Consider the following 27,894-nt stretch of genomic DNA (forward strand, 5'->3'; position numbering starts at 1 on the left):
GGCCGGGAAGAGCCCAGGGGGCGGGGTTTGTCCAGTTCCTCCAGGTTGGGGGTTGGCAGTTAGTGGTTTATACAGTGAATACTATAAAGTCCTCTATAAATATCTCTATAAAATCTGAGTATATACATTTGTACATCGCTATGCGTCCTTCGTGCCGCCCGGCACCAGAATACTGTCAGTGGTTCAGCTGCGCACTTATTGCTCTCATCTCATAGAGATTAGGGGGGGAAGGTGGGGGGAGGGGTCGGGGGTTGAGATCTCTGCCCGCGAGACTCTGTGTGAGATATTGACCCCCCCCCCCCCGCCATGGCGGTCAGTCCTGTGCCTGCACACGGGGCGCAGCTCAGCGGAGGAAAGTGCACCGTGGTCACGGTTCTTTGGCTACATACAAGCGCTATGTGCGTCATCCAGACGTTGCTTCTCTTTGGTCACATGACTCGTCTCGTTTGGCACCGGTCCGGTCTCCTCCAGCTATATACAGTCCGGAATGTTCCATCACAGTACAAATGCCAGGACTAAGGGGAGGAGTCCAAAGACAAGAAGGGAGGCGGGTCTGCCGGCGGAATTCTGAGCGACGCTCTTCATGACTCCGGGGAGGTCGTCTGATGGCCCGTCTGCAGAGAGAAAAGGAGAAAATTGTGAGACTTTGTCACCTGATCAGGGGTCAGGGGGGAGGTAGAAGGACTTATGACCAACCAGTGAACAGGAGTCAGGTAGGAGGACATGTGATTAGATGGAGGGACTGGGAGTCAGGTTGGAGGACTTATGACCAACCAAAGGGGTCGGAGTCAGGTAGGACGTCTTATGGCCAACCAGAGGGGCGGGGGTCAGGTAGGAGGTCTTATGACCAACCAGAGGGGCGGGGGTCAGGTAGGAGGTCTTATGACCAACCAGAGGGGCCGGTGGTCAGGTGGAAGGACATGTGATCAGATGGAGAGGCTGGGGATCAAGTAAGAGGTCTTATGACCAACTAGGGCGGCGGGGGGTCAAGTAGGAGGACTTATGACCAACCCGAAGGGCGGGGGTCAGGTAGAAGGATTAATGACCAGCCATTGGGGCCTGCGGTCAGGTAGGATATGTGATCAGATGAAGGGGCTGGGATCAGGTAGGAGGACTTATGACCAACCAGAGGGGCCGGGGGTCAGGTAGGAGGTCTTATAACCAACCAGAGGGGCCGGGGGTCAGGTGGAAGGATATGTGAACAGATGGAGGGGCTGGGGGTCAGGTGGAAGGATATGTCAACAGATGGAGGGGCTGGGGGTCAGGTAGGAGGACTTATGACCAACCAGAGGGGCGGGGGTCAGGTAGAAAGACTTATGACCAACCAGAGGGGCCGGTGGTCAGGTGGAAGGACATGTGATCAGATGGAGAGGCTGGGGGTCAAGTAAGAGGACTTATGACCAATTTGAGCGGCTGGGGTCAAGTAGGAGGTCTTATGACCAACCAGAGAGGCCGGGGGTCAGGTGGAAGGATATGTGATCAGATGAAGGGGCTGGGATCAGGTAGGAGGACTTATGACCAACCAGAGGGGCCGGGGGTCAGGTAGGATATGTGATCAGATGAAGGGGCTGGGATCAGGTAGGAGGACGTATGACCAACCGGAGAGGCCAGGGGACCGGTAGGAGGATGTATGACCAACCAAAGGGGCCGGGGGGGGGGGGGGGGGGTAGGAGGACTTCTGACCAACCAGAGGGGTTGGGGGCCTATAGGAGGACTTCTGACCAACCAGTGGGCCAGTAGGATGACTTCTGACCAACCAGTGGGCCAGTAGGATGACTTCTGACCAACCAGTGGGCCAGTAGGATGACTTCTGACCAACCAGTGGGCCAGTAGGATGACTTCTGACCAACCAGAGGGGCCTGCAGGAGGACTTATGACCAGCCAACGGGCCGGGGGTGAGGTAGGAGGACATGTGATCAGATGGAGGGGCTGGGGGTCAGGTTGGAGGATGTATGACCAACCAGAGGGGATGGGGGTCAGGTAGGAGGTCTTATAACCAACCAGAGGGGCCGGGGGTCAGGTGGAAGGATATGTGAACAGATGGAGGGGCTGGGGGTCAGGTGGAAGGATATGTCAACAGATGGAGGGGCTGGGGGTCAGGTAGGAGGACTTATGACCAACCAGAGGGGCGGGGGTCAGGTAGAAAGACTTATGACCAACCAGAGGGGCCGGTGGTCAGGTGGAAGGACATGTGATCAGATGGAGAGGCTGGGGGTCAAGTAAGAGGACTTATGACCAATTTGAGCGGCTGGGGTCAAGTAGGAGGTCTTATGACCAACCAGAGAGGCCGGGGGTCAGGTGGAAGGATATGTGATCAGATGAAGGGGCTGGGATCAGGTAGGAGGACTTATGACCAACCAGAGGGGCCGGGGGTCAGGTAGGATATGTGATCAGATGAAGGGGCTGGGATCAGGTAGGAGGACGTATGACCAACCGGAGAGGCCAGGGGACCGGTAGGAGGATGTATGACCAACCAAAGGGGCCGGGGGGGGGGGGGGGTAGGAGGACTTCTGACCAACCAGAGGGGTTGGGGGCCTATAGGAGGACTTCTGACCAACCAGTGGGCCAGTAGGATGACTTCTGACCAACCAGTGGGCCAGTAGGATGACTTCTGACCAACCAGTGGGCCAGTAGGATGACTTCTGACCAACCAGTGGGCCAGTAGGATGACTTCTGACCAACCAGAGGGGCCTGCAGGAGGACTTATGACCAGCCAACGGGCCGGGGGTGAGGTAGGAGGACATGTGATCAGATGGAGGGGCTGGGGGTCAGGTTGGAGGATGTATGACCAACCAGAGGGGATGGGGGTCAGGTAGGATGCCGCATGGCCAACCAGAGGTGCGGGGGTCAGGTGGAAGGACATGTGATCAGAGGGAGTGGCTGGGGGTCAGGTGGAAGGACATGTGATCAGAGGGAGTGGCTGGGGGTCAGGTAGGAGGACATGTGATCAGAGGGAGTGGCTGGGGGTCAGGTGGATGGACATGTGATCAGAGGGAGTGGCTGGGGGTCAGGTGGATGGACATGTGATCAGAGGGAGTGGCTGGGGGTCAGGTGGATGGACATGTGATCAGAGGGAGTGGGTGGGAGGTCAGGTGGAAGGACATCTGATCAGAGGGAGGGGCCGGCTGATCACATGTCCAGAGAGTTCCCACCATCCTGATGGTTACAGGAAACCCTCCAGGGGGAGGTGGGGGGGGGTAATACTGCAGCATCCAGCAAACAGTGAGAGTTCAGTTGAGTGCGGAGCTCCCCTTTAGCTTGTAGGGTTGGGGCGAGGCTCGGCACAAGGCCGGAGACTGAACAGCTCAGCATCTGGATCTCATTGCCGGGATTGGGGCGGGATAGGGCGGCTGACATTGAGGGGGTCCCCTGGGGCTCACACTCCTACCCGGCTCTGATTACAGCAAGCAGCAAAGCATGATGGGAACTCACCCGAGAGGACTCCGGATCGCGGGGTGTGGACGTTGGTGAGCGGTTGCTGAGCTGCGGAGAGAGAGAGAGAAGTTTTTATATCGGTCTTCCTATAATAATATATATCATTATAACGTGTCAGGATGCACGGGGGTGAACGAAGGGGGAGGGGCAAGGAATTGGCCTGCATACTGGAAAATCTCTACCTGGACTTTTCACCCCCATAAGCCTCCTATAGGGTACAAACCCTCAGCTGAACCACAAGTTTTGACACCAGAGAAGGTCAGACAGACCTTCTCTCCCCTCGCCAGGCGTGACTCCACCCCTTGACGCGTTTGGCCCAATAGGCTCAGTCACAGGAGGTTGTGTGGGAAAAGTTCTCACATTCTTATCAAGTCTGACCCCGGCTGAGTCACCACAACTATTGTCAGGCTAAGGAGGTAAATAATAGAAATATGGTGTTCTGCTGGAGCTCCGTCTGGGAAATCAGATGAGTAAACGCTATTGGAAGTGGCAGGAAACAACCGCGGCGTCTGGAGCCAAAACAATGAGGACGGATCGGGGGCAGGGATCGTTCGCTTAGGCATGCACTCCCCTGTAGGCACTTTGGCGGCTCGGGATGGGGAGGAGGGATTAGTCGCTTAGGATAGGCTCACCAATGGTGATATTCAGAACGGCCGTATTGAGTACATCGCAGGATGGGGGGGGATGGGTCAGACGCGGAGGTTGGTCGCTTAGGGATGTATTCACCAGTGGCCCTATTGAATACATTGGGGCCAGACAAGAGCTTACAGAGTTCAGGAACCAGTCCATTCTACATCATTAGAGAAAGCTTAGAAATGTTGGTAATTTTCTTGGTGTTTTGGTGGCCTGGCTGGAAATGGGGAGGTTGGCGGCCTGGATTGGGGTGGGGGAGGTCGGCGACCCAGATTGGGATGGGGGAGGTCTGTGGCCTGCATGGGGAGGTTGGCGGCCTGGATTGAGATGGGGAGGTTGGCGGCCTGGATAGAGATGGGGAGGTTGGCGGCCTGGATAGAGATGGGGAGGTTGGCGGCCTGGATAGAGATGGGGAGGTTGGCGGCCTGGATAGAGATGGGGAGGTTGGCGGCCTGGATAGAGATGGGGAGGTTGGCGGCCTGGATAGAGATGGGGAGGTTGGCGGCCTGGATAGAGATGGGGAGGTTGGCGGCCTGGATTGAGATGGGGAGGTTGGCGGTCTGGATAGAGATGGGGAGGTTGGCGGTCTGGATAGAGATGGGGAGGTTGGCGGTCTGGATAGAGATGGGGAGGTTGGCGGTCTGGATAGAGATGGGGAGGTTGGCGGCCTGGATTGGAATGGGGAGGTTGGCGGTCTGGATAGAGATGGGGAGGTTGGCGGTCTGGATAGAGATGGGGAGGTTGGCGGCCTGGATCGGAATGGGGAGGTTGGCGGTCTGGATAGAGATGGGGAGGTTGGCGGTCTGGATAGAGATGGGGAGGTTGGCGGTCTGGATAGAGATGGGGAGGTTGGTGGCCTGGATTGGGATGGGGAGGTTGGTGGCCTGGATTGGGATGGGGAGGTTGGCGTCCTGGATTGGGATGGGGAGGTTGGCGGCCTGGATTGGGATGGGGAGGTTGGCAGCCTGGATTGGAATGGGGAGGTTGGCAGCCTGGATTGGAATGGGGAGGTCGGCAGCCTGGCTAGGGATAGGGGAGGTTGGCGGCCTGGATTGGAATGGGGAGGTTGGCGGCCTGGCTAGGGATAGGGGAGGTCGGCGGCCTGGCTAGGGATAGGGGAGGTTGGCGGCCTGGATTGGAATGGGGAGGTTGGCAGCCTGGATTGGAATGGGGAGGTTGGCAGCCTGGATTGGAATGGGGAGGTTGGCAGCCTGGATTGGAATGGGGAGGTTGGCGGTCTGGATAGAGATGGGGAGGTTGGCGGTCTGGATAGAGATGGGGAGGTTGGCGGTCTGGATAGAGATGGGGAGGTTGGCGGTCTGGATAGAGATGGGGAGGTTGGCGGTCTGGATAGAGATGGGGAGGTTGGCGGTCTGGATAGAGATGGGGAGGTTGGCGGTCTGGATAGAGATGGGGAGGTTGGCGGCCTGGATTGGAATGGGGAGGTTGGCGGTCTGGATAGAGATGGGGAGGTTGGCGGTCTGGATAGAGATGGGGAGGTTGGCGGCCTGGATCGGAATGGGGAGGTTGGCGGTCTGGATAGAGATGGGGAGGTTGGCGGTCTGGATAGAGATGGGGAGGTTGGCTGTCTGGATAGAGATGGGGAGGTTGGCGGCCTGGATTGGGATGGGGAGGTTGGCGTCCTGGATTGGGATGGGGAGGTTGGCGGCCTGGATTGGGATGGGGAGGTTGGCAGCCTGGATTGGAATGGGGAGGTTGGCAGCCTGGATTGGAATGGGGAGGTCGGCAGCCTGGCTAGGGATAGGGGAGGTTGGCGGCCTGGATTGGAATGGGGAGGTTGGCGGCCTGGCTAGGGATAGGGGAGGTCGGCGGCCTGGCTAGGGATAGGGGAGGTTGGCGGCCTGGATTGGAATGGGGAGGTTGGTGGCCTGGCTAGGGATAGGGGAGGTCGGCGGCCTGGCTAGGGATAGGGGAGGTTGGCGGCCTGGATTGGAATGGGGAGGTTGGCAGCCTGGATTGGAATGGGGAGGTTGGCAGCCTGGATTGGAATGGGGAGGTCGGCAGCCTGGCTAGGGATAGGGGAGGTCGGCGGCCTGGCTAGGGATAGGGGAGGTCGGCGGCCTGGCTAGGGATAGGGGAGGTTGGCGGCCTGGCTAGGGATAGGGGAGGTCGGCGGCCTGGCTAGGGATGGGGAGGTTGGCGGCCTGGCTAGGGATGGGGAGGTTGGCGGCCTGGCTAGGGATGGGGAGGTTGGCAGCCTGGCTAGGGATGGGGAGGTTGGCGGCCTGGATTGGAATGGGGAGGTCGGCGGCCTGGCTAGGGATAGGGGAGGTTGGCGGCCTGGATTGGAATGGGGAGGTCGGCGGCCTGGCTAGGGATAGGGGAGGTTGGCGGCCTGGATTGGAATGGGGAGGTCGGCGGCCTGGCTAGGGATAGGGGAGGTTGGCGGCCTGGATTGGAATGGGGAGGTCGGCGGCCTGGCTAGGGATGGGGAGGTTGGCGGCCTGGCTAGGGATGGGGAGGTTGGCGGCCTGGCTAGGGATGGGGAGGTTGGCGGCTTGGCTAGGGATGGGGAGGTTGGCGGCTTGGCTAGGGATGGGGAGGTTGGGTTGGTGGAAGAGATAAGACAAGAGCTCTCGGAGTTCAGGAGTCAGTCTGAAGTGATTAGATAAAGCTCAGATGTTGGTCTTTTTTTTTTTTGTGCCCCGGCTTCTGGATCTTTCCAGCCCCCCCCCCTCCATTGAAATATCTGCCCCCCCCCCCCACATGACCCACAGAGCATTGTAGACAAACGCCCGGTTACTTACTGGCTTTGCCGGCCACATGGACCTTCAGCTTGAGGCAGGAGTCGCCGTGATGGTGGATGGGTTTGGCTGCAAAGAGAGAAGAGAATTTCACGGTGAGATAGAAGTCAGCAGCTGGAGGATGACCCCCACCCCTCCTCCGCCTTACACACAATGGACAATCTCCTGACAGGAACCCCCCCCCCCCCCCCCCGCCTTCCCGAACTTGTTGTGCTGAATTCTGTGAAGAGGACCTGTCTGCACCGTCCTGGCACGCCCATCTAGACAGCCGCGTCCTGTCCATGCATGCGCTGGGATGAGCCACGCCGTGCCAGCACAGACTCGTTCCCAGGAGAGCCGCCTCTGGAACAAAGGACGGGGATTACTCCGCCGATCCCCCAAAACACAGCTGTGTGTATGGAGGGGGAGACAACCCCCCATGTGGAGGGACCTCACCGCTCTGCGCCCAAAGCCGACCGTGTGATCACCACATCTATGTAATGCAAACCCAGATCCCGACCAATCATGATCAGCGACCAGATCTCACCGCAATGCACGTTATTATTATAGATTCCATCTTATCTGTGCGAAGGGGAATGTTCCCCCCCCCCCCCCCCTCCACCGAGATCACAACTTTGAAAGACTTCTGGCCTATTGTGTGCGGGTTATAGGAGGCCGTTCACCGCTCGCCCTTTACCTGGAATCTTATCGGATCGCTTTTCATTGCCAAAGTCCAATCAGATAACAGAAAAATCAGGTTTTTTCCTCTTTAGCAGAATGAAATGAAGGCATTGAATACAGCTCTGCTGTAAATGTCACCAATCATTCATCTCCTGAGACCTCAGTCACCCCATGGTGGCTTCTGTCTCATCGTGTCTCCAGTGCCAAGATGGAAACTCATTGCAGGGATGGTGGGAACCCCTCATAATGGGCACAGCGGGTGTACAGACCCGGGAACTCAGCACAGGGATGGTGGGAACCCCTCGTAATGGGCACAGCGGGGGTACAGACCCAGGAACTCAGCACAGGGATGGTGGGAACCCCTCATAATGGGCACAGCAGGGGTACAGACCCGGGAACTCAGCACAGGGATGGGGGAACCCCTCATAATGGGCACAGGGATGGTGGGAACCCCTCATAATGAGCACAGGGATGGTGGGAACCCCTCATAATGAGCACAGGGATGGTGGGGACCCCTCATAATGAGCACAGGGATGGTGGGAACCCCCAATAATGGGCACAGCAGGAGTACAGACCCAGGAACTCAGCACAGGGATGGTGGGAACCCCCAATAATGGGCACAGCGGGGGGTACAGATCCAGAACTCAGCACAGGGATGATGGGGACCCCTCATAATGGGCACAGCGGGGGGTACAGACCCGGGAACTCAGCACAGGGATGGTGGGAACCCCCAATAATGGGCACAGCAGGAGTACAGACCCGGGAACTCAGCACAGGGATGGTGGGAACCCCCAATAATGGGCGCAGCAGGAGTACAGACCCGGGAACTCAGCACAATGCGCATGCAATCTCTTCCCCTTATCTCTGTGCCACTTACAGATATAATAGTAGCTATTTCCCTCCTTGAATTCCTTCCCAAGGCTGAAGGCTGTAAACTTCTGGAACTTCTCACGGAATCTCTCTGGCCCGTTCGGGGAGAAGGGGTTGTTGCACTCCCATCGGACCTGGTTCTTGGAGAGCGGTTTGCATGTTGTGTACTCCTCATAATCCACAAGGAAGAGGGTGTAGCGCTCCACTGTTCTCCCTGGGACGTTCTCCTCCTCGTAGTGGGGGCACACGATGTCCAGGTAGTCGTTGAGTCTGACTTCCACCGAGTAATCATCCCACAGGAAGCTGCAGAGAGAAGAGAGACGTGGTAAGTCAGGGGAACGAGAGAGAGCCTATCCCAAACTGGACCCTTCAAGAAGAGAGCCTATCCCAAACTGGACCCTTCAAGAAGAGAGCCTATCCCAAACTGGACCCTTCAAGAAGAGAGCCTATCCCAAACTGGACCCTTCAAGAAGAGAGCACATGCCAAACTCGACCCTTCAAGAAGAGAGCACAAGCCAAACTGGACCCTTCAAGAAGAGAGCTCATGCCATACTGGACCCTTAAAAAAGAGAGCACAAGCCAAACTCGACCCTTCAAGAAGAGAGCTCATGCCATACTGGACCCTTCAAGAAGAGAGCACATGCCATACTGGACCCTTCAAGAAGAGAGCCAATCCCACACTGGACCCTTCAAGAGGAGAGGCTATCCCAAAGCTGACCTTAAGAAAGGCCCTGAAACCTCTTATCTGCCCCCCCCCCCCCGATGGTTAGCCTTCGCTTGGTTCCAATGACCAGCCATTCTCAACTAGGGTTCCTCCGAAGGATTCTAGGGTTCCTTGATCTATGGCTGGGGGCCAACGCCACTAGGCAAAGCCAACAGCATGAGACCAATGATCTGCATAGCGGTCAGAAAGGAAGAGGGGGGGGGGACATTTTTACTACTGATCATTGAATTGGCTTTAGCAGGGGTTCCCCGACATATTAAAATGATTTCACGGGTCCCCTGGAGAAAACACGTTGAGAATGGCTGCTCTGAGGGATTGGGAACCATCCACAAGGACAGTATGATGGCTCCTTGCAAAACGTTGCAGTTCGTCTCGATAAATGAGATATTTTGTAACAATTTTAGTATAAGTGTGGGGGCCCCAAATATTCCAGCTACTCGACGCGTAGATTGTAAGGTATGTGAATTATGAGAAACGCGCGCTGTTCCTTTAATCGGGTTATTTGCGGCCCTTCCCGGAGCATGGAGTACAAAGCGCCCGTCATTCCGGAATGATTTCCTGCCATGTCGCACACAATGCCGCCTTGTACCCGATTATCGCTCGCTATAAACATAGAAAACAGTGAAATGATAAAAATGTGGCGGGACAACGAGGAGCTGTCGGGAGGGAATCCTCCATGGTGGAAGAGTCCGCAGTTTGGCTCCTGTCACATCAATGTGGAAGGGACTATTCTACTGACACCCCACCACTGATGGGGGTTCTCCATTCTACCGACACACCATTACTGATGGGGGTTCTCCATTCTACCGACACCCCACTACTGATGGGGGTTCTCCATTCTACCGACACCCCACTACTGATGGGGGTTCTCCATTCTACCGACACCCCACCACTGATGAGGGTTCACCATTCTACCGACACCCCACTACTGATGGGGGTTCTCCATTCTACCGACACCCCACCACTGATGAGGGTTCACCATTCTACCGACACCCCACCACTCATGGGGGTTCTCCATTCTACCGACACCCCATTACTGATGAGGGTTCACCATTCTACCGACAGGGGTTCACCATTCTACCGACACCCCACTACTGATGGGGGTTCTCCATTCTACCGACAGGGGTTCACCATTCTACCGACACCCCACTCCTGATGAGGGTTCACCATTCTACCGACACCCCACTCCTGATGGGGGTTCACCATTCCAATGACCCCCACTTCTGAAAGGGGCTTGTCAATACTGACACCTCTCTATTGATGGGGTTCCCCGGTCTACAGATGCCCCTCTATTGATGGGGTTCCCCTGTCTACAGATGCCCCTCTATTGATGGGGTTCCCCTGTCTACAGATGCCCCTCTATTGATGGGGTTCACCAGTCTACAGACGCCCCTCTATTGATGGGGTTCACCAGTCTACAGACGCCCCTCTATTGATGGGGTTCACCGGTCTACAGACACCCCTCTATTGATGGGGTTCACCAGTCTACAGACGCCCCTCTATTGATGGGGTTCCCCGGTCTACAGACGCCCCTCTATTGATGGGGTTCACCAGTCTACAGACGCCCCTCTATTGATGGAGTTCACCAGTCTACAGACGCCCCTCTATTGATGGGGTTCACCAGTCTACAGACACCCCTCTATTGATGGGGTTCACCAGTCTACAGACGCCCCTCTATTGATGGAGTTCACCAGTCTACAGACGCCCCTCTATTGATGGGGTTCCCCGGTCTACAGATGCCCCTCTATTGATGGGGTTCACCAGTCTACAGACGCCCCTCTATTGATGGGGTTCACCAGTCTACAGACGCCCCTCTATTGATGGAGTTCACCAGTCTACAGACGCCCCTCTATTGATGGGGTTCACCAGCCTACAGACGCCCCTCTGATGATGGAGTTCACCAGGGGGCTGAGTGATCCATCACAGGTATGTTTTGCAATGAGCACACAGATTTATGACCAGAATTATCGGGAATTTTTGTTTTTCAGTAAGTCAGGATGTTCCTGCGCAATCATAGCTGGGGGCCACCAGCAGTGACCCCGGGGCATTGAAAAGTCTTTCTACGTAAGGGTGAGTCATCCATGAGCGAGGAGCTGGCAGAGTTAAACGCTGCACACGGTGTCAGGTGGGAATAGCTGCCTCGCCCTGACACTTGCGCAATGTTCAGCTCGCATTCACGTCTGGAGGATTTGGAGAATTTCTACTCCTACATTCAGCTCAGATAAAGAGGCCCTGTCATTGGAAGCGAAAATCCCACCCAAGGCTCGCCAGGCGTTATCGCCATCACATCGGGCGAATAATACTAGCTGACAAAATAACCGACCGATCCTCTTTATTGTAAGATATAGAAAATCGCCCGATGAGTTCCAACCGCCGCGCCAACCCTGCGCCAAACGCAGCACCAACCCTGCGATGTACCCGGCGTCTCGGCCCTGGTGAGCCTGGTGTCAGTCTAAGCAGTTGGTTCCTATCAGCCTCAGGGTGTTACACATCCTTATTAACCCCAATCCCCCCCCCCCCCAGACAGGCTGGCTCCACTCCACACTGATCCTGTCACAAGGTCAAAGCATGAAAGGGGCCGGGGCCCAGGGGACCTGGGGGGCCACAACGCCTCTGACACCTGGAAATCTCGCCTAGACCCTGCAGTGTAATGGGAGACGCTCCAAGAGCCCCCCCTTCCCTTTCCTCTATCAGGATCTTCTCAGAGTCATCTCTGTCCACTCCTCCATCTGCCAACTCCCCCCAGCCAAACTACCCCCCCCACCTTCCTACCCCCCCCCCATCATCTCCAACCTTCCTACCCTCCCCCCCTTCCCTTTCCTCTATCAGGATCTTCTCAGTGTAATCTCTGTCTGCTCCTCCGTCTGCCACCTCCCCCCAACCTTCCTACCCCCCCCCCCACATACCCTCCAACCTTCCTACCCCCCCCCCCCACATACCCTCCAACCTTCCTACCCCCCAATCCCCTTCTCTCCTCTATGTTTACTGTCTTCTCCTCCACCACTATTCTCTCCCTTCTTCTCCTCCCCTCTCTTCCACCACTTCTATTCTCCCTCTTCTCTTTTCCTCCTCTCCTCTTCTCCACCACTTCTATTCCCCCTCTTCTCCTTTCTTTCTCTCCTCTCCTCCAGAACTTCTATTCTCTCCTCTAGGTTTACTTTCTTCTCTTCCACCACTATTCTCTCCTATCTTCTCCTCCCTCTACTCCACCACTTCTATTCTGTCCTCTCTTCTCTCCTCTTCTCCACCACTTATATTCTCTCCTCTATGTTTACTGTCTTCTCCTCCACCACTATTCTCTCTTCTCCTCCCCTCTACTCCACCACTTCTATTCCCCTCTCCTCTTTTCCTCCTCTCCTCTCCTCCACCACTGCTATTCTCTTCTTTCTTCTCTCTCCCTCTCGCTTCTTCTCTTTCTCTGATTGTTCTCTCCCTCTCCTCTCTCTCCCTCTCTTCTCTTTCTCTTCTCCACCACTTCTCTCCTCTCCTCTTCTTTCTCTGTTTGTTTTCACTCTTATTTCTCCTCTCTCCTTTTTTCCCCTCTGCCTCTTCTGTCCTCTGTCTGCCACATACACTCTCCCCACCTTCTCTCCTCTCCTCCACCGCTTCTATTCTCTCCTCTCCTCCACTCTCCCCACCTTCTCTCCTCTTTTCCACCACTTCTATTCTCTCCTCTTCCTTCTTCTCTTTTCTTCTCCTCCACCGCTTCTATTCTCTCCTCTTTTCTCTTCCCTCTTTTCTTCTCTCCTCTCCTCTACCGCTTGTATTCTCTCCTCTTTTTTTTTTTCCTGCAAGTTTTCCTCTCTCCTCTGTTCTCTCTCCATCTCTCTGTCTTCCCTCTCCTCTCCATCAATTCTATTTTCTCCTCTCTCCCTCTTCGCTCTCTTCTCCTTTCTTCTCTCCCTCTTCGCTCTCTTCTCCTTTCTTCTCTCCCTCTTCGCTCTCTTCTCCTTTCTTCTCTCCCTCTCTTCTCCTCTTGTTTTGTCTCCTGTAACTTTCTTTTTTTCGGGTTGTTCCTTATTCCTGTTCTCGTTCTCTTTTCCTCCCCCTCCCCTACCCATTCTCCTCTCCTCTAACTTTTCCTTCTTCACTTTAATCCTCATTCCCCTTTCTCTCCGGGGCCCCCCTCCCCCCCGGGGACCCAGTGTTTGGGTGCTTAGCCCCATAGAACACACAGAATAGGAGTCACATCATTAGGAAGTCCTGAAAGAAGATGGCGTTGAGCGCGGCCATTCATGCTGGCCATGTTTAAATGTTAATTCCCTCTAATTGAGGAGCCGCTGGTCCAACAACCCCCCCCCCCCCCTCCACCATTCATAGCAGGGCAGGCAATGCTGAGCACGCATCTAACGCAGACCCCCCAGAAACCACCTCTGCTGGGAGGCCGCTCCATGCCTGGCTGTCCCTGGTGTTGAGGATTGTTGTGGTGGTTGGGGGAGGGGGGGTGCAGGTTATTCCAGCTGGAATGCGGCCACCGCACGCACAGAGCACCTGGACTCCGCTCATTATGTCTATGCTGTCATCTTTGGACACAAAACGGACACCTGTGTCTGTCCAAGGAGGGGGGGCAATCAGGCGGAGGGCCAAAACAACACAACGCTCAGATGGTTCCATTTATTCTACAACCAAAATTCATCCACCAAATGATATCATTGCGAAGGGTTACTCCACCCAACGTGGAGTCAGGCTGGATGGTAAAATAGGTCACTTTAACTTTGGGTGAAGTCTTGTCTAGTTTTGGAGGTCTATACAGAGGCTGTAGGGTTTGTGTTTTGGGTAGATTGTGGGAAAGGAGTCTCTCCGGGGACTTTCCTCCATCTCAGTCGGTGGTTCTCATTGTGCCGGATCGACCCCTGAGCTCCAATTGCAAACTTTTCTGTCAAGGAAAGTGCAAGAGAAGTTTTTGCTCGGGTGGAGACCAAGTCCTCGTGGTCTAGTTTTGGTAGTCTATGCAGAGCCTGAAGTGTTCGAATTTTGGGTGGATTCTGGGAAATTATTCTCCCCAGGAACTTCTCTCCACCACAATCTGCGGTGTTATGCCCCATACACACGTGCAGATTATCTGCAGACTTTTGTCTGCAGACTTACCAAAACCATATAATATGAGGTCAAACCTAAACACTTTCAATTTGTATGCAATCCGGCAGGCCCTTCACTACATAGAAAAGGTAAGTCTGCAGACAAAAGTCTGCAGATAATCTGCACGTGTGTATGGGGCATTACGCTGTGCCAGGTCAACCCTTCAGCTACAGTGACAACTTTTCTAACCAGAAGAGTTCAAGAGAACTTTCTGCTCAGGTTGGAGGCCGAGTCCTTGTGGTCTAGTTTTGGTAGTCTGGGAAATTACCCCCAACCCCACAAGGCTTCTTCTCTTTACAGGGACTTCCCTCTCCACCGCAATTGGTGGTTCTCCATTGTGCTGGATTGACCCCTCAGCTCCATTGACAACTTTTCTAACCAGAAGAGTTCAGGAGAATTTTCTGCTCAGGTTGGAGGCCGAGTCCTTGTGGTCTAGTTTTGGTTGTCTATTCTGAGTTTTGGGTGGATTTTGGCAAATGATCCCCCAACCCCACAAGGCTTCTTCTCTTTACAGGGACTTCCCTCCACCGCAATTGGTGGTTCTCCATTGTGCTGGATTGACCCCTCGGCTCCATTGACAACTTTTCTGACCAGGAAACTTCAGGAGATGTTTCAGCTCAGGGTGGAGGCCAAGTCCTTGTGGTCTAGTCTTGGTAGGCTATCCAGAGTCGGTAGTGTTTGTGTTTTGGGTGGATTCTGGGAACTATCCCCCCCCACCCCAACTCCACCCGGCTTGTTCTATCTTTGGAGACTTCCCTCCACCACAATTGTTGGTTCTCCGCTGTTCCAGATTGACACCTCAACTTCAGTGACAACTTTTCTAACAGGGATAGTTCAAGAAAAGAATCTGCTAACAGTGGAGGCTGAGTCCTTGTGGTCTAGTTTTGGTAGTATCTAGAGCCTGTAGGGTTTGTGTTTTGGGTGGATTCTGGGAAACAATCCCCCCCACCCTGGTTTGTTCCATCTCCGGGAACTTCCCTCTACCACAATTGGTGGTTCTCTGTTGTGCCGGATTGACCCGTCAAGTTCAGAGACAACTTTTCTGACCAGTTAAGATTTGGGAAGATTCTGCACAGGGCGGAGGCCAAGTCCTTGTGGTCTTATTTTGGTAGGCTATCTAGAGCCTGTAGGGTTTGTGTTTTTGGGTGGATTCTGGGAAACAATCCCAACCACCCTGACTTGTTCTATCTCCAGTGACGTTTCTCCACCACAGTTGGTGATTTTCTGTTGTGCCGGATTGACCCCTCAGCTCCATTAACAACTTTCTGACCAGGAAAGTTTGGGAGAAGTTTCTGCTCGGGGTGGAGGCCGAGCCTTTGTTGTTTTGGCAGAGCGTGTTTGGAGCGCTGCCACACGATGAGAGGGGTGTGCTGGGTAGGAGTGGGGTTGCTTTTGCTCAGCACGTAATCCAGCGTTAATCATTTACTGGCCCCGATAGCGGGACGGCCTCGAAGGAGACGTGTGAGTTTAGGCTCCGCTCCCGGCCAGGCCCCAAATCTCTTGTTTGCTTTCTTTTTTTTATGAGTGAGACCGGCATTGTGCCGGAGGCTCCCAGTGTACAGCCCAGCGTATTGTCTCCAGACGCGGGGAGGGGACGCCTCGAACAGCGCACTTTTGTTCTCCACGTTCGTGTCACCCTAATGAAGGCCCATTAAAAAGCACAAGTGGCACTCCATTACGTGGAAGGCTCTTCTCTTCTGTTATCATTGGCGTGACATCTGACGAGCCGGGAGCCATGTTGTGGCCGGGAAAAGTCTTTCACAATCGCTGCGCACACCGCCAGGGCCCTGATTTTACTTCTGTGGTGTAGACGTTGGCACCGCACAGATAAACAACCCCCCCCCCCTCCGATTCCCACCATCCACACACTTTCCCACACTGCCCGCCAACTCCTGCCCCCAACATGGCCTTCTGGTGTGCCATGGAAGTGCCCCCCACAGTCATGTGATCTCCCACCACAGAGGGCCATTCTATAGAGGCCGCCTTTGGGTCCCATTCACATCCACTGCGTCGTATCATTAGCGTCACCCCAAACATGGCTAGGAAACGGGTGTTATGTCACCCCGAAAAATGGGCAGCCAAAAAAAAACGTGCCAGGCTCACCTCCCGAAAAGGTGCCTTATGGTGATGCATGCAAATTGTACGTTAATGTGACGCTCAGGTGTGAATGGGGCCGTATTACTCCGCCTACAACACCCCCCACCCAGAATTCATCCTCTGATACTCTCCCCCCATTCACACTCCTCACCCCAGATCTGTGTGCACCCCCACCTCATATCTACACCCCTCCCCCATTACCTTATATCTGCACCCCCATCTCATATCTACACCCCTCCCCCATTACCTTATATCTGGACCCCTACCTTGTATATCTGTACCCCTCCCCCATATCTACACCCCTCCCCCATTACCTTATATCTGCACCCCCACCTCATATATACACCCCTCACCCCTTATATATCTGCACCCCCCCACCTTATATAACTGCACCCCTCACCCCTTACCTTATATCTGCACCCCCACCTCATATATACACCCCTCTCCCCTTATATATCTGCACCCTCACTTACCATATCTACACCCCTCAATCCTCATATATCTGCACCCCTCACTTCCCATATCTGCACCCCTCACCCCTTATATATCTGCACCCCTCACCCCTTATATATCTGCACCCCTCACCCCTTATATATCTGCACCCCTCACTTACCATATTTACACGTCGCCCCCCTTACCTTATATCTGCACCCCTCACCTTGTATATTTGCACCCCACACCCCTTATATATCGGCAGCCCTCACCTCATTTATCTGCACCCCTTACCTCAGTACCCACTTTTCCTGAATCTTTGCCCCCCTGCCGCTCCCTGTCCTCCCCCCGTATATCTGGCCCGTATCCCCCCTGTACACAGACAGGTGTGTGGAGTTCTCTGTATTCCTATGAACTGGTCCTTCCACTTCTCACCCAGTGACTGCGCACATTACCCCCCCCTCCCCCCTCCCATCACCTGATCTCACCGGGGACACACAAGGCTCTATGCGACTCGCTGCCTCTGTTTGTCGAGGATTAAAATTCCCAGCGAGCCGCATGTTTGTGTCACCCTGGGCGGCCAATCAGCACGCAGCTTCCATTCTCCACCTTGCTGGAAATTCACAAAAAGGAGAGCTCTGATTGGATGCTTTGGGTTTCCCTTTAGATAAACCATTCTGAATCTGAATTCATCAGATCCAACACCCTCATAGACTATGTGCTGCGACATTGGTTTTGGGAGGATGCAGCTTGTGCAGGAGCAGAGCAGGGAAGACAGAGGCCTGGGGCAGCTCGTGCAGGAGCAGAGCAGGGAAGACAGAGGCCTGGAACAGCTGGAGCAGGAGCAGAGCAGGGAAGACAGAGGCCTGGAACAGCTGGAGCAGGAGCAGAGCAGGGAAGACAGAGGCCTGGAACAGCTGGAGCAGGAGCAGAGCAGGGAAGACAGAGGCCTGGCGCAGCTCATACAGGAGCAGAGCAGGGAGGACAGAGGCCTGGAACAGCTGGAGCAGGAGCAGAGCAGGGAAGACAGAGGCCTGGCGCAGCTCATACAGGAGCAGAGCAGGGAAGACAGAGGCCTGGCGCAGCTCATACAGGAGCAGAGCAGGGAGGACAGAGGCCTGGAACAGCTCATACAGGAGCAGAGCAGGGAAGACAGAGGCCTGGCGCAGCTCATACAGGAGCAGAGCAGGGAAGACAGAGGCCTGGAACAGCTGGAGCAGGAGCAGAGCAGGGAAGACAGAGGCCTGGCGCAGCTCATACAGGAGCAGAGCAGGGAGGACAGAGGCCTGGGGCAGCTCATACAGAAGCAGAGCAGGGAGGACAGAGGCCTGGGGCAGCTCGTGCAGGAGCAGAGCAGGGAAGACAGAGTCAGTATACATTGTGATTTGTCACATGTTGGTGCAGCGCTGGGAACCCGGGGTGAGTGGCAGCAGGGGAGTGGCAGGGATTGTCCTGGCAGGCCTGCCTGTTGTTTTGCCTGCGAGGCGCGTAGATGAACTCGTCACCTGACTTCTACCTGCTTATTACCGCCATCCATACATCCATCTGTCAATACCCCCCCCCCCTCCTCCCCCCTCCATACACAGTCCAGCCAGGGTTACTATAGCTGCGGCTCTGTACACACAGGCTGGAACGGTGCCCGGGCAGGGGGGGAGGGCAGGGGGGGCTCAAGCCTGAGAAAGGAAAGAGGAGACGGGAGGTTTCCTGAGCAGATTTCCTGCAGGAAAAAAACAGGACGGCGCTTACTACAATGTACTCCTCACTGTACCTTCCCCCCTGTGTTTACCAACATCAGCCTGCTATGGAGTGTCCCCGTGCTACGCCGCGTACAGCCAGAGTGCCCCCCGTACTACGCTATGTACAGCCGGAGTGCCCCCGTACTACACCATGTACAGCCAGGGTGCCCCCTGTACTACACCATGTACAGCCAGAGTGCCCCCGTACTACGCCATGTACAGCCAGAGTGCCCCCGTACTACGCCATGTACAGCCAGAGTGCCCCCGTGCTACGCCATGTACAGCCAGAGTGCCCCCGTGCTACGCCATGTACAGCCAGAGTGCCCCCGTGCTACGCCATGTACAGCCAGAGTGCCCCCGTGCTACGCCATGTACAGCCAGAGTGCCCCCGTACTGCGCCATGTACAGCCAGAGTGCCCCCGTGCTACGCCATGTACAGCCAGAGTGCCCCCGTGCTACGCCATGTACAGCCAGAGTGCCCCCGTACTGCGCCATGTACAGCCGGAGTGCCCCCTGTACTGCGCCATGTACAGCCGGAGTGCCCCCTGTACTGCGCCATGTACAGCCGGAGTGCCCCCTGTACTACGCCATGTACAGCCGGAGTGCCCCCTGTACTGCGCCATGTACAGCCGGAGTGCCCCCTGTACTGCGCCATGTACAGCCGGAGTGCCCCCTGTACTACGCCATGTACAGCCGGAGTGCCCCCTGTACTGCGCCATGTACAGCCGGAGTGCCCCCTGTACTACGCCATGTACAGCCGGAGTGCCCCCTGTACTACACCATGTACAGCCGGAGTGCCCCCTGTACTACACCATGTACAGCCGGAGTGCCCCCTGTACTACGCCATGTACAGCCGGAGTGCCCCCTGTACTACGCCATGTACAGCCGGAGTGCCCCCTGTACTGCGCCATGTACAGCCGGAGTGCCCCCTGTACTACGCCATGTACAGCCGGAGTGCCCCCTGTACTACACCATGTACAGCCGGAGTGCCCCCTGTACTACGCCATGTACAGCCGGAGTGCCCCCGTGCTACACCATACACTCCACTCTGCACTCTCCTCTATACTATGGGAAGTAAGTCCAGGCCTGGTAGTGGTGAGAGAAGTTGGGGGTACTCATGTACAGTCTTGGCGGTGATGAGAGGAATTGGGGGTACTCATGTACAGTCTTGGCGGTGGTGAAAGGAGTTGGGGGTACTCATGTACAGTCTTGGCGGTGGTGAGAGAAGTTGGGGGTACTCATGTACAGTCTTGGCGATGGTGAAAGGAGTTGGGGGTATTAATGTACAGTCTTGGTGGTGGTGAGTGGAGTTGGGGGTACTCATGTACAGTCTTGGCAGTGGTGAGAGGAATTGGGGGTACTCATGTACAGTCTTAGTGATGGCAAGTGGAGTTGGAGGTACTCATGTACAGTCTTGGCAGTGGTGAGAGGAATTGGGGGTACTCATGTACAGTCTTGGCAGTGGTGAGAGGAATTGGGGGTACTCATGTACAGTCTTGGCGGTGGTGAGTGGAGTTGGGGGTACTCATGTACAGTCTTGGCAGTGGTGAGAGGAATTGGGGGTACTCATGTACAGTCTTGGCAGTGGTGAGAGGAATTGGGGGTACTCATGTACAGTCTTGGCGGTGGTGAGTGGAGTTGGGGGTACTCATGTACAGTCTTGGCGGTGGTGAAAGGAGTTGGGGGGTACTCATGTACAGTCTTGGCGGTGGTGAGTGGAGTTGGGGGTACTCATGTACAGTCTTGGCAGTGGTGAAAGGAGTTGGTGTACTCCCTGGTTGGGTGTACTGGGCTCTCGGAGTAGACTGTGGGAAGCGAGTCCGGGCCTGGCGGTGGTGTACTCCCTGGTTGGGTGTACTGGGCTCTCGGAGTAGACTGTGGGAAGCGAGTCCGGGCCTGGCGGTGGTGTACTCCCTGGTTGGGTGTACTGGGCTCTCAGAGTACACTGTGGGAAGCGAGTCCGGGCCTGGCGGTGGTGTACTCCCTGGTTGGGTGTACTGGGCTCGGTACTCTCGGAGTAGACTGGGAAGCGAGTCCGGGCCTGGCGGTGGTGTACTCCCTGGTTGGGTGTACTGGGCTCGGTACTCTCGGAGTAGACTGGGAAGCGAGTCCGGGCCTGGCGGTGGTGTACTCCCTGGTTGGGTGTACTGGGCTCTCGGAGTACACTGTGGGAAGTGGCGGTGGTGTACTCCCTGGTTGGGTGTACTGGGCTCTCGGAGTACACTGTGGGAAGCGGCGGTGGTGTACTCCCTGGTTGGGTGTACTGGGCTCTCTGAGTACACTGTGGGAAGTGGCGGTGGTGTACTCCCTGGTTGGGTGTACTGGGCTCTCGGAGTACACTGTGGGAAGCGGCGGTGGTGTACTCCCTGGTTGGGTGTACTGGGCTCTCTGAGTACACTGTGGGAAGCGGCGGTGGTGTACTCCCTGGTTGGGTGTACTGGGTTCGGTACTGTCGGAGTACACTGTGGGAAGTGGCGGTGGTGTACTCCCTGGTTGGGTGTACTGGGTTCGGTACTGTCGGAGTACACTGTGGGAAGCGGGTGGTGTACTCCCTGGTTGGGTGTGGAGTTTATTGAGCGTTTTATGAGCTCATTGCTGGGAGCCGACTTCTCACATCTGCAGCAGATCACAGAGTAGATTATAGAGTGACCCCCCCACCCCCACCCCGTGTCCACCATGAAAGACACAGCTGTCCTCCCGCTAATACCTTCCCCAAACTGGACAATACCCCTCCCCTCCCCCTCGCCTGACTGCCTGTTTGCACTACACAACTCCCCCCCCCCCCCTTCCATTCTATTCAGAAGTTTGACTCCGACACCCCCAGCGTGACCTCTGCAACTCCCAACCCACTCACCATTCTACATGTCACCACCACATACAGTGGGGATGGAAAGTTTGGGCACCCCAGGTATAAATTTGTATTAATGTGCATAAAGAAGCCAAGGAAAGATGGAAAAATCTCCAAAAGGCATCAAATTACAGATTAGACATTCTTATTATATGTCAACAAAAGTTAGATTTTATTTCCATCATTTACACTTTCAAAATGACAGAAAACAAATAAATGGTGTCTGCAAAAGTCTGGGCACCCTGCAGAATTTATAGCATGCACTGTCCCCTTTGCAAGGCTGAGACCTGCCAGTGTCATGGATTGTTCTCAATCATCGTCTGGGAAGACCAGGTGATGTCAACCTCAAAAGGTTTTAAATGCCCAGACTCATCTGACCTTACCCCAACAATCAGCACCATGGGATCTTCTAGAAAACTGAAACTGAAAATAGTCGACGCTCACAAAGCTGGAGAAGGCTATAAGAAGATTGCAAAGCGTTTTCAGATGTCAATATCCTCTGTTCGGAATGTAATTAAGAAATGGCAGTCATCAGGAACAGTGGAAGTTAAAGCAAGATCTGGAAGACCAAGAAAAATATCAGACAGAACAGCTCACAGGATTGTGAGATAAACAATTCAAAGCCCACGTTTGACTGGACGATCCCTCCAGAAAGATCTGACTGCACGATCCCTCCGGAAAGATCTGACTGCACGATCCCTCCGGAAAGATCTGACTGCCCGATCCCTCTGGAAAGATCTGACTGCCCGATCCCTCCAGAAAGATCTGACTGCACGATCCCTCCAGAAAGATCTGACTGCACGATCCCTCCGGAAAGATCTGACTGCACGATCCCTCCGGAAAGATCTGACTGGACGATCCCTCCGGAAAAATCTGGCAGACACTGGAGTTGTGGTACACTATTCCACTATAAAGAGATACTTGTACAAATATGGTCTTCATGGAAGAGTCATCAGAAGAAAACCTCTTCTACGTCCTCACCACAAAAATCAGCGTTTGGACTTTGCAAATGAACATATAGACAAGCCTGATGCATTTTGGAAACGTTCTGTGGACCGATGAGGATAAAATTGAACTTTTTGGCCGGAATGAGCAAAGGTACGTTTGGAGAAGAAGGGGCACAGAATTTAATGAAAAGAACCAACTGTGAAGCATGGGGGTGGATCAATCATGCTTTGGGGTTGTATTGCAGCCAGTGGCACAGGGAACATCTCACGAGTAGAAGGAAAAATGGATTCAATAAAATTTCAGCAAATTTTGGATGGTAACTTGATGCCATCTGTGAAAAAGCTGAAGTTAAAGAGAGGATGGCTTCTACAAATGGATAATGATCCTAAACACACCTCGAAATCCACGGGGGATTACATCAAGAGGCGTAAACTGAAGGTTTTGCCATGGCCTTCACAATCTCCTGACCTCAACATAATGAAAATCTATGGATAGACCTTAAAAGAGCAGTGCGTGACAGACAGCCCAGAAATCTCAAAGAACTGGAAGACTTTTGTAAGGAAGAATGGGCAAAGATACCTCAAACAAGAATTGAAAGACTCTTGGCTGGCTACAAAAAGCGTTTACAAGCTGGGATACTTGCCAAAGGGGGCAGTACAAGATATTAACTCTGCCTGTTCTGTCTGATATTTTTCTTGGTCTTCCAGATCTTGCTTTAACTTCCACTGTTCCTGATGACTGCCATTTCTGAATGACATTCTGAACAGAGGATATTGACATCTGAAAACGCTTTGCTATCTTCTTATAGCCTTCTCCAGCTTTGTGAGCGTCAACTATTTTCAGTTTCAGTTTTCTAGAAAATCCCATGGTGCTGATTGTTGGGGCAAGGTCAGATGAGTCTGGGCATTTAAAACCTTTGAGATTGACGATTGACCTGGTCTTCCCAGACAATGATTGAGAACAATCCATGACACTGGCAGGGCTCAGCCTTGCAAAGGGGGCAGTGCATGCTATAAATTCTGCAGGGTGCCCAGACTTTTGCAGACGCCATTTTTTTGTTTTCTGTCATTTTGAAAGTGTCAATGATGGAAATAAAATCTAACTTTTGTTGACATATTATAAGAATGTCTAATCTGTAATTTGATGCCTTTTGGAGATTTTTCCATCTTTCCTTGGCTTCTTTATGAACATTAATACAAATTTTTACCTGGGGTGCCCAAACTTTCCATCCCCCCTGTACACCCCGTATGGGGCCCTATATACTGTATACATAAAACAACAGATGGGATACATTGTACACACTGTATGGAGCACACAGATACATTGTACATGGGGGGGGGATACATTGTACATGGGGGGGGGGGATACATTGTACACTTTGGGGGGGGGATACATTGTACATGGGGGGGGGATACATTGTACATGGGGGGGGGGGGGATACATTGTACATGGGGGGGGATACATTGTACATGGGGGGGGAGAATACATTGTACAGAGGGGGGGGAATACATTGTACATGGGGGGGGGGATACATTGTACAGGGGGGGGATACATTGTACATGGGGGGGGGGGAATACATTGTACAGGGGGGGGAATACGTTGTACATGGGGGGGGGGATACATTGTACAGGGGGGGGAATATGTTGTACAGAGCCCTGGAATTGGGATACAGTGATGGGGGGGGGGGGGCTGTGGACTCCAAGGACAATGCTGACAGTACAATGTCTGGGCCCCGGGTCCCCAATGACATATATTGCAGTAATAGATGTGTGGGGGGGGGGGGTGACACATCGGTGAGATTTCCCGGCACCTGGCCTAGAAGTGATCGGAGTGAGTCAGTCCCGGGGGAGAGAAATGCTCTGCATACTGATGTATCATCTACAGGGATGTCTACCTGCACTGCAGATCATCGCACTGATAACAGCGGGCACTGTACCCAATATAACACTGCAGATCATCGCACTGACAGTGGGCACTGTACCCAGCAGAGCGTCACCATATTGCAGCAGTGATTGGCTCTGTGCAGAGAATTATAAATCACATACCCAGCACTGCAGAAGCCCTGACCCACCTGCAGAGCATCGCACTCATACCCGGGCCCAGCAGAGTATCACAAAGTTCCCAACTTTACTAAGACAGAAGATAATCGCATGAAGCCGGGGGAGGGGAGGGGGTCAAGGGGGGGACAAGTTTTACACTCTACCCAACCCAAGGCCACTGAGCTCTGCAGAGCATTGCACTGTACACAACATAACACTTCAGAGCATTGCACTGTACACAACATAACACTGCAGAGCATTGCAGCATTGTACACAACATAACACTGCAGAGCATTGCACTGTACACAACATAACACTGCAGAGCATTTCAATATTGTACACAACATAATGAACACTGCAGAGTTTTGCACTGTATCAACTTGCAGAGCATTGCAGCACTGTACTCAACTTGCAGAGCATTGCCCTGTTCCAAACATAACCAGCATGCAGAGCATTGCAATACCTTACCCAACATAAGAAACACTGCAGAGTATTGCACTGTACAAAGCATAACCAGTACTGCAGAGCATTGCATTGTACCCAGCATTACAAAATATTGCATGGACAGCAGGAAAATCTGAAAAGCATATCACTGCAGAGCATTACACCAACAGTACACAAAGTTGCAGAACATCACACTGTACCCAACAGAACATTACACTGACATTAGAATACGTTTCAAATCATTGCACTATGCCCAGCATTAACGGCACTGCAGAGCATTGTCCTGTACCCTATAACTATCCTTGCAGGGCATTGCACTGTACCCCCATAGCTGTCCCTGCAGAGCTTTGCCCCGTACCTCATAGATGTCCCCGCAGAGCATTGCCTTCTACCCCATAACTGTCCCTGCAGAGCATTGCCCTGTACCCCATAACTGTCCCTGCAGTGCATTGCCTTCTACCCCTTAATTGTCCTTGCAGAGCATTGCACTGTACCCCCTAACTGTCCCTGCAGAGCATTACACTGTACCCCGTTACTGTCCTTGCAGAGCATTGAACTGGACCCCATAGCTGTCCCTGCAGGGCATTGCCCTGTACCCCATTACTGTCCCTGCAGAGCATTGCCCTGTACCCCATTACTGTCCCTGCAGAGCATTGCACTGTACCCCATTACTGTCCCTGCAGAGCATTTCTTTGTGCCCCATAACTGTCCCTGCAGGGCATTGCACTGTACCCCATTACTGTCCCTGCAGAGCATTGCTTTGTGCCCCATAACTGTCCCTGCAGGGCATTGCACTGTACCCCATTACTGTCCCTGCAGAGCATTACACTGTACCCCATAACCATTCCTACAGAGCATTGCACTGTACCCCATTACTGTCCCTGCAGAGCATTGCTCCCACCTCTTGTTGGTGCTGTTCCAGTAGACGGTTTGAATGTCGGCCAGTCCCGGCCAGGCACAGCTCAGCAGCAGTACAGCCAGCACTCCCAGTATCTCCATGTCTGTCCTCTGAGTGTCTGTAGTGGGAGGACTGGTTGAGGCTTTTCTATGGCCCCCTCCCTCCTGCTGCTCCCATATTAATGAGGGGGAGGAGGGGCGCTCCTGGCTCCAGCCTGCCTTGGCCTTTTGTCTCCAAACTTGTTTATGGAGTGTGTCTGCGATTGTTATGGTGTGATGAGGGGCCACAGTCTGTGTGAGCGCCATATCCAAGGTGTGATGAGGGGCCACAGTCTGTGTGAGCGACATATCCACTTCCCGGGGTATGCGGGGCGCTCTGACCGTTCACACTGGAAGGACGAACTGCGTTTTCCGTGCGTTCTCCGTCCGTTCCGTTCTTAATCTGAGTCTAAGTCGTGTTTTCTAACTTTTCAATTTCATCGTTCCTGGGAAGTCTGGTCTCTGGGATGCCCCTGATATTGGGGTGACCCATCAAACATCGGGAGGATTCTGGGGTCTCTGGGATGCCCCTGATATTGGGGTGACCCATCAAACATCGGGAGGATTCTGGGGTCTCTGGGATGCCCCTGATATTGGGGTGACCCATCAAACATCAGGAGGATTCTGGGGTCTCTGGGATGCCCCTGATATTGGGGTGACCCATCAAACATCGGGAGGATTCTGGGGTCTCTGGGATGCCCCTGATATTGGGGTGACCCATCAAACATCGGGAGGATTCTGGGGTCTCTGGGATGCCCCTGATACTGGGGTGACTCATCAAACATCGGGAGGATTCTGGGGTCTCTGGGATGCCCCTGATATTGGGGTGACCCATCAAACATCGGGAGGATTCTGGGGTCTCTAAGATGCCCCTGATACTGGGGTGACTCATCAGACATCGGGAGGATTCTGGGGTCTCTGGGATGCCCCTGATACTGGGGTGACTCATCAGACATCGGGAGGATTCTGGGGTCTCTAGGAAGCCTCTGATATTGGGGTGACCCATCAGACATTGGGAGGATTCTGGGGTCTCTGGGAAGCCTCTAATATTGGGGTGACCCATCAGACATCGGGAGGATTCTGGGGTCTCTAGGAAGCCTCTGATATTGGGGTGACCCATCAGACATCAGGAGGATTCTGGGGTCTCTGGGAAGCCCTTGATACTGGGGTGACCCATCAGACATCGGGAGGAACCCATCAGACATCGGCAGGATTCTGAGGTCTCTGGGAAGCCTCTGATACTGGGGTGACCCATCAGACATTGGGAAGATTCTGGGGTCTATAGGAAGCCTCTGATACTGGGGTGACCCATCAGACATTGGGAGGATTCTGGGGTCTCTGGGAAGCCCCTAAAACTGGGGTGACCCATCAGACATCGGGAGGATTCTGGGGTCTATAGGAAGCCTCTGATACTGGGGTGACCCATCAGACATTGGGAAGATTCTGGGGTCTATAGGAAGCCTCTGATACTGGGGTGACCCATCAGACATTGGGAGGATTCTGGGGTCTCTGGGAAGCCCCTAAAACTGGGGTGACCCATCAGACATCGAGAGGATTCTGGGGTCTATAGGAAGCCTCTGATACTGGGGTGACCCATCAGACATTGGGAAGATTCTGGGGTCTCTGGGAAGCCTCTGAAACTGGGGTGACCCATCAGACATTGGGAACATTCTGGGGTCTATAGGAAGCCTCTGATACTGGGGTGACCCATCAGACATTGGGAAGATTCTGGGGTCTCTGGGAAGCCTCTGATACTGGGGTGACCCATCAGACATCGGGAGGATTCTGGGGTCTCTGGGATGCCTCTGATACTGGGGTGACCTATCAGACATCGGGAGGATTCTGGGGTCTCTGGGAAGCCTCTGATACTGGGGTGATCATCAGACATTCGGCAGGATTCTGGGGTCTCTGGGAAGCCTCTGATACTGGGGTGACTCATCAGACATTGGGAGGATTCTGGGGTCTCTGAGAAGCCTCTGATACTGGGGTGACTCATCAGACATCGGGAGGAACCCATCAGACATCGGGAGGATTCTGGGGTCTCTGGGAAGCCTCTGATACTGGGGTGACCCATCAGACATCTGGAGGATTCTGGGGTCTCTGGGAAGCCTCTAATATTGGGGTGACCCATTAGACATCGGGAAGATTCTGGGGTCTCTGGGAAGCCTCTAATATTGGGGTGACCCATCAGACATTGGGAAGATTCTGAGGTCTCTGGGAAGCCTCTGATACTGGGGTGACCCGTCAG

General features: G+C 54.1%; 1 protein-coding gene across 1 annotated transcript; it reads right to left on the reverse strand.

Annotated features, from left to right (window-relative positions):
* Positions 1-138: 138 nt before the first annotated feature.
* EFNA1 (ephrin A1) lies at positions 139-25,755 on the reverse strand. Its single transcript, XM_082242833.1, has 5 exons — positions 25,612-25,755; positions 8,371-8,666; positions 6,837-6,902; positions 3,433-3,483; positions 139-614 (listed from the first exon to the last, which is right to left on the reverse strand). Exons 1-5 carry the CDS (start codon positions 25,707-25,709, stop codon positions 496-498), a joined length of 630 nt encoding a protein of 209 aa, XP_082098959.1. The 5' UTR covers positions 25,710-25,755; the 3' UTR covers positions 139-495.
* Between the last annotated feature and the right edge of the window lie 2,139 nt (positions 25,756-27,894).

Source organism: Pelophylax lessonae, assembly GCF_965119305.1.
Source record: "Pelophylax lessonae genome assembly, chromosome: 13".
NCBI classification, from domain to species: domain Eukaryota; kingdom Metazoa; phylum Chordata; class Amphibia; order Anura; family Ranidae; genus Pelophylax; species Pelophylax lessonae.